This window comes from Calliphora vicina, chromosome 4 (assembly GCF_958450345.1).
Source record: "Calliphora vicina chromosome 4, idCalVici1.1, whole genome shotgun sequence".
NCBI classification, from domain to species: Eukaryota; Metazoa; Arthropoda; class Insecta; order Diptera; family Calliphoridae; genus Calliphora; species Calliphora vicina.
In genome coordinates, this window is record NC_088783.1 from 95524545 (window position 1) to 95532139 (window position 7595).

Genomic DNA, 7595 nt, shown 5'->3' on the forward strand with positions numbered 1-7595 from the left:
ATTTTGACCTCCTATAACTCAGAGAGTTCTTGACCGATCTTGTTGAAAAATGGTGTCCGAATTACTATCCAATAGAACTAACATTGGTGCAAATTTCATCGATCGGAAGACATCGATTTCAAAAGTTGGTTCACTTGACGTGAAATGCCCCATATATATATATATATATATATATATATATATATATATATATATATATATATATATATATATATATATATATATATATATATATATAATAAAAAGGTTCCCATAGAACAAGGTCTATGGGATGTAGTTTGACACAGACTACATACTGCACTCAAGAGAGTATGGTTTTGAATCAGACCATGAACTGCGCCCTTAACGAGGGCCTTGGCCAGAAATGACCCAACCAAAAATGGTGTATTGAGCCATAGGAAGTTCCGGGTTCGAATAGATTTTACCTCTCATAATTTGCGGTGCTACCTCAGGACCAATCACGAGCGCGACTTTTCCGGACATATTATAACTCAGATCTCGGACCCTCAAAATGATCTTTTATAGTGTCCGAAACCGTCTCTACAAGAGTTTTTATGCCATGCATTGTTTTTACCTTTACCGTCAACGAAATTTGTCGCGATGTCTCATAAAGAGAACATATATTGACTTTGCAAAATTTTTCTTCATTAACGGTGGAGACGGGCAGCTTTAGGTTTGCCACTAAACTTGAGCAAATATAGCTCATGCTACAGCAATGGTCTAAAACTGCCCGTACCCGAATGCTCTTGTTCGAAATGAGCAGCAAAACAGTAGCCGTTGGAGAAAATGACACGGGGTGAAACAATGGCATTGACGGAAGTTGATTCGAAACAGCAGGTCGAGGATCGCTAGTTCGCGAGCGTTTTTTAGATTTCATTTGTTTCGCTGCGACGTTATTGTCATAGTGTAACATTGAGTGATGCTTTCCTTTACATGTTTTACAACATCCTTGACTTGAGCAATCGCGGGAAATATGATTTGCGGGAAATATGATATGCGGAAAAACAACGAGAGCAATAATGGTGTAGTAACACCATCCTAATTCTCTTTTCACAAGTCATATTTATGAATTTACGACATGAAGACAGTTGATGCTTGCGATCACAAATGCGACAATTTTTAGCAACGTTTCGCGAATTCCCGACCGGATTCGAACCAGAGGCTTCCACGGCACCTGATACTGGGTCAGGATTTGTAGTTATGTTGGCGTCAGGAGCCGGTACCACTGCAGGGGCAGGTACCGGCTCAGGTGAGATCAAAGGGACCTCTTGGTCAGTGACCACGATGGCTGTTGAGCTCTCGATGACAGCGACAACTTCAGACTGGCTGGTAGAACCTGTAGTAGTAGTCGTGGCAGCTGAGTCCACCTCCATTGTCTCATCGTAATCCTCAAGCAAAGCTTCTTCCGGCAAGTGAGTAAGAGGATCCATAATACTAGGAAACAGTGAAGGTTAACAAAACCATTTTTAAACAGTTTCACTGGTTAAAACAACCAGTTTTGTAATTGGTCGCTTTATTATCCCGTTTTCTGTACGTATGTCCGCGACGCGTACGTGATTATCGCTTCCTGGATAAGTCTTAACGACTCTTCCCATTTTTCAAGAAGTGGGTGACAATTGCTTCGTATGACAACTAAGTCTCCGTCTGCTATATCTCTTTCTGGATATTTCCACTTATATCGTTTGTGAAGACCTGACAAGAGTACTCTTCTTTCCATCTACGACAAAAGTGATGAGTCAGTGCTTTAACTTTCCTATAACGATTTAGAAGACTAAGCGGCGAGTCATAAATTGACGGTTCAGGTGGAGCTAGTATAGGCGACCCTATTAAGAAATGACCTGGTGTAAGAGCCACTATCTCATTAGGATTATCATTCATAGGGCATAATGGTCGAGAATTTAGACATGCCTCAATTCTAGCGAGGACAGTAGAAAGTTCCTCAAAGGTATATTCACCGGAATGTGCATCTTTACGAAAGTGCAATTTGAAACTTCGAACTCCCGCTTCCCACAAACCTCCCATATAGGGAGCACCAGCAGGAATAAAACGCCATGAAAGGCCGTTGATGCCAAACGTCGAACACATCCTAGCCCTACTTTCCAATAAAAAGGTTTTAAATTCTCTCTCCAACTCTCGAGAAGCACCTACAAAATTCGTCCCGTTATCCGAAAAGATCGTACGTGGACAACCGCGTCTCGAAATAAATCGATTAAATGCCGCTAAAAATTTATCTGTTGATAAATCTGAAATTACTTCTAAGTGTACGGCTTTGGTGGCGAAACATACAAAAATACAGACATAGGCCTTTAAGATCTGACACGACGTATCGTTCAAATTTTTCATGTCGAAGGGACCAGCGAAATCAACTTCTGTTGTTGTAAACGGTCGATCCAAGTTCGTCCGTTCTGGGGTTAAGGCAGCCATTAGTTGAGTGCAAGCGCGTTTACGATCCAACACGCATCGCTTACAGCGATTAACAATAGTTCTAACAAGTGTCTTTAAACGAGGAATCCAATATTCGATTCGTATTATCCTTAGCATTAGTTGATTTCCACCGTGAATCGAAATCTTGTGAATAAATTCTGCTAAAAGGAGCGTGAAGCGACATGAATATGGCAATAAAATAGGATGCCGTTCCCTATAAACCAATGAAGGCGACCTAGCCAATCGACCATTAAGTCTCATGACACCCTCATTGTCAAGAAACGGATTTAGAGGTAAAAGTGAACTTTTAGAAGAAAGTGGTCTTTTTTCTAATAGACACTTGTATTCCTCCGCGAAATTACCTTTTTGGGCCACAATGGCCAAACGTAGTTTCACATGTCTCACTTCATTTTCAGACAGCGTTATGGTGTCATACGAATATCGGTTCCTATAAAGCGAATGAGTTCTATGGAAAAATCTGAAAACGTAGGATAAAACTCGGATAGCACGATCAAGCGACGAAAATCTCTCCAAAACGTCCTCGTAATTCGTGAAAAAAGAGAAATGAGATTTTACATTTCGAACCTCAAGATCGGTATCAAGCATGGATAAATTTTTCAGATTCCAAGTAGACTTTTTGTCCCGAAGCCAATGTGGACCATTCCACCAAAGAGAGCTCTGAGCTAAAAGAGAAGGTGTAACTCCTATACTTCCTAAATCCGCTGGATTTTCCTCAGATCTGACATGATGCCAATTATGTTTGCCTACAATTTCTTGTATCTTGCAAACTCGATTTTCAACAAAGGTTGCCCAAGAACAGGGGTCTTTTCTTAACCAGGAAAGGACGATCGTAGAATCAGTCCAACAATAAACCTGGTGCAATGGAATGTCAATTTCACACAACACGGCCTTCAAAAGGTCTGCCGCTAATACAGCACCACAAAGTTCAAGACGAGGTAAAGTAACCGATTTAATAGGGACCACTTTCGTGTTAGCACGGCATGTTAGCAAATGTGTGAAAATTTCTCCTCTAGGTATTTCCACCCGAATATATATTACCCCCGCATATGCCTTTTCCGAGGCATCAGAAAAAACATGAAGCTCTACTGAGGATTCTGGTTCATAATGGACCCATCGAGGAATTTGTATACAATTGACTTCATGATACGAAGCCACAAATTTCTCCCATTCGGTTTGTGTTGACATTTTTATATCCTCATCCCAATCTATCTGATCCTGCCAAACTTTTTGCATTAGCATTTTTGGTACTACTAAAACTGGACCTAACCAACCTACCGGGTCAAATAATTTCGCGATTGTTGACAGAACTTCCCTCTTAGTGTAGTGCGAACGTCGCGCTATAGGATTCACCCTAAAATAGAAAACGTCCAAATGAGCATTCCATTGGAGTCCCAGCGTTTTCGAACTACTTGATTCGACAAAAACCAAAAGTTTCTCATCTATCAAATATTCTGGGGAAAACCGGCTAAAATTGCCTTATCGTTCGAAGTCCATTTTCGAAGATTAAACCCTGCAGATGATAATGCCGCTACAAGTTGATCACGAGCGATCAAAGCGGTTTCAACATCATGAGTCCCCGTGAGTACGTCGTCAACGTACATACCTTTACGAAGAATTTTCGATGCGAGTGGATATTGACTCTCAGAATCATCTGCCAACTGTAATAAAGTACGGATGGCCAGATAAGGTGCACAATTGACGCCAAAGGTCACAGTCTGTATTCATACTGCTTTAAATCCTCTGTAGGAGAATCGCGAAACAAAATACGCTGAAAAGGAGTATGAGACTGGTCAAGCCTTATCTGTCTATACATTTGAGTAATATCACAATTAAAAACATAGCGAAAAAATCTCCAACGTAAAATCAGTAGGACTAAATCTGCCTGAAGGGTAGGACCGACAAACAAACAATCGTTAAGACGAAGTCCACTAGAAAAAAGACGCAATAAAAACTACTGTCAATTTAGTAGTTTTACGATCAAGTTTTATTACAGGATGATGTGGCAAATAACATGAAGAAATGGAAGACGATGTCTCCACTATTGGCCGCATGTGACCCAAAACCAAATATTCTTTAACTACTTCGTCATACATTTCCTTAATTTGTGGTTTCCTCAATAGTGAAGCTTCCGTTCTCAAAAATTGCGCCCTAACATTTTGTTTTGAAGAACCTAACGAAAGCTTTTCCGGAAATTCAGGCTTGAAAGGAAGTGTCACTATATATCGTCCAGCAGTTCCTCTGCGAGTTGTGCGCTTGTAGTTCTCTTCACAAATCCTATCATAAAGGGACATTATTTTCCTTTTCGGCGCCTCCTCTAGTTCCCAAAAGCGTAGTAAGCTGCTGTTTAAATTGTCTTCCTCGGAAAACTCAACTCTGGTATTAAACACCTGAACAGAAGATGATGGCACAGGACTAGTAATAATCCAACCGAATATCGTGTTTTGAGCTAATAACGACCCTAAAAAGTTTGTACGAATTTCCCTTAATATAATTTGAGGATACAAATCTGCACCTAGAAGCAGATCAACCGGTCTGCAATTGAAAAACTGAGAATCAGCCAATTGTAGATTCGGTAAATTCCCACAAAGTTCATCCGACATAACAAACGATGGTAAATTACCCGATATATTTGGTAAAACAAGAGCTGTAGTCCTTAAATTAATCGACGTGTCCAAAGGAGAGCCTATTTCGATCGAGCAAAGTTTAGTAGAGGTTGCAGTAATCGTCTGGTTGACACCAGAGATTTGAGCATTTGTCAAATGCGCCGAAATCTTTAAACGATTCTGCACGCGTTCAGAAATAAACGACGTTTCCGAACCAGGGTCAATGAGGGCTCGAGCCGGGTATGTCATACCTTGGTGACGTATATTCACCATAGCAGTCCCTAAAAGTACAGTCCGATTATTGGACAAGTGGAACACCTGTCGATTTGAGGGACCTGGGTTATTTTTTCTAGAAGTAGACGCTGAAGATTCCACAGGCCTAGAGTTTGTTGGTGGAGATGCCACGACAGAACTTGCTCCTGTATTTTAATTTTCAGTCGAATCGTCTGAGGATGAAGTACTTCTATGCAGCAAAGTGTGATGTCTCTTCTGACAAGTTGAACAGCTATGAACACTTGTGCAATTTCTAACCTCATGTGTTCTTGATAAACAATTGACGCAACAATGGTGTCTCTTAATTGTAGAAAATCTTTCCGAAACTGAAAGATTCTTGAAACGCTTACAATCGCGTAGGAAATGGCTTTGATTCTTACATAAAACGCAAAAATGAGAATTTGCATGATGTGTCTTTACCTTTTGTACCGATGGTACTTTTGTCTGCGGCGTTTCCCGAATATCACGAAGACATTCCAAAGTTTGAATCCTTTCTGTTAGAAAAGCATCCATGTCTTTCCAACATGATAACGCAAATTTATCCTTCATGCTCTGTTCCCATAAAGTTACAGAGCAGTACACATAAAAAGACTAGAATCGGATCCCAATTCTCTGTCGGAACTTTATACACCGACAACGCGGCAAGACAACTATTAATTCGTCTTTACAAATTTTTGAGGCCGGTAAAAGACTCTTTTTCTAGTATTGGAATATTAAAAAGCGTCTTTAGTTGATTATTAACCAACATACGCGGATTCTCATAGGCGTCTTTCAAACCCTATATCAGAAAGCGGACTTTTCGAAACAATTTCCTTCGCGTCGACACTAGTCTTATGCAGTAAGTGGCATAATCGTTCAATATTTGTAAGACGCGAACTATTTATATATAAGGCCGTAAACAAATCCCTAAAGGCAGGCCATGAAAGATAATTACCCTCAAACATATCTACGTCACAAGGCGGTAAAGTCAAATTATGATGACCGACACAAATATTATAATTCACTATTGGCGAATCAGTTGACTTAGTCACTGAAGCTAACTGATGAATTTTCTCAGCAATTTTACCCGAACAGTTCATAAACGATCTATACGTATTCTGATATTTCGAGCTAGTCAACTCAGTATCATCAGGTTCAGTGTCCTCAGAGGCCGTCAAATAATCAAGACATTGTTCATGTGTGGATTTAACAAGGTCCCACAACTTATTCAATTCATCTCTCTGAAACCCTATTGTGAACGCAGTATGTACTTCTTCGCGAGTATTATTAAATTCGGCTTCAAAACGGATAAGAGCATCCGAAGCTCTAATAAAACGGTCAAGTGGTGTAATAGACATGTTTATTACTTTTTCTTTTATATAAATTACAAGTTTAAAAATAACAACTTTAATTTATTATTGATTAATAATTTCCAAATTTTTTTACTTTTAAAATTAAAAAAAAATCTAACTGATTTTTTCAAATAATATTTAATAAATTAAATTGTAATTAATTTTCACAAATTTGATCAATATTACACAAAATTAATTTTGTCAAATTTAATCAAACGCAATAATAGTCAAACTGACCGACAGTAGAGTGACCACTTTTATATGAAGAAGAAGAAAAAGCAAACACTAGGGTATTCAATTAATCGGGTTTCTGGTTTAATCGGTTAATCGAGCAAATAATTAATCGAGGTTTAGATTTAATCGGTTAATATTCGGTTAATTTAAAATTATTCGATTAACCGAATAATTTATATTTTCATTTCAAATTGAAAATACAACAACGAATTTTGTATACAAAAACATAAAAAATGGCAAATAAGGTATTTGAGATCATTTTTGTAAACATATCGCCTATTTGCTGCAACAACATCATTACTAAAAATCCGTGTTTATTGAACTGAGTAATACAAAATATGCGCTGTTCTATAATCTTTCATATAGTTTTATCAGTTTTAAAAAAAATAAATTATTTTTTGTGTGAGGGTGTTTTTTTGTTGTAAATATTGTAAAAATTCATGTTTTCTCGTATATTTGATAAGTAAAAATTTGGGTTAAATACAGGTTAGAAAGATATTAAAAACTCCTATTTAAGTGTGTGAGTGTGAGTTTTTTATAGTTTAGTGAGATCTTTTATAAAAAGAATATAATTTAAACGATTTTTTCTTTAGATTTAATAAAACTTTTCTTGGAAAAAACTCTCTCGCTGATTGTATATTTTGGAGAAATCAAGAATATTCCTTTGTGGATTGTTTTAGATATTGATTAATTTAATAGTTTCGTTCAG

At 38.0% G+C, this 7595-nt stretch overlaps 1 protein-coding gene across 1 annotated transcript; it reads right to left on the minus strand.

The window, feature by feature from the left end:
• Positions 1-1647: 1647 nt before the first annotated feature.
• Positions 1648-3684, minus strand: LOC135958589 (uncharacterized). Its single transcript, XM_065509485.1, has one exon. The coding sequence runs from the start codon at positions 3682-3684 to the stop codon at positions 1648-1650; it is 2037 nt and encodes a 678-aa protein (XP_065365557.1).
• Between the last annotated feature and the right edge of the window lie 3911 nt (positions 3685-7595).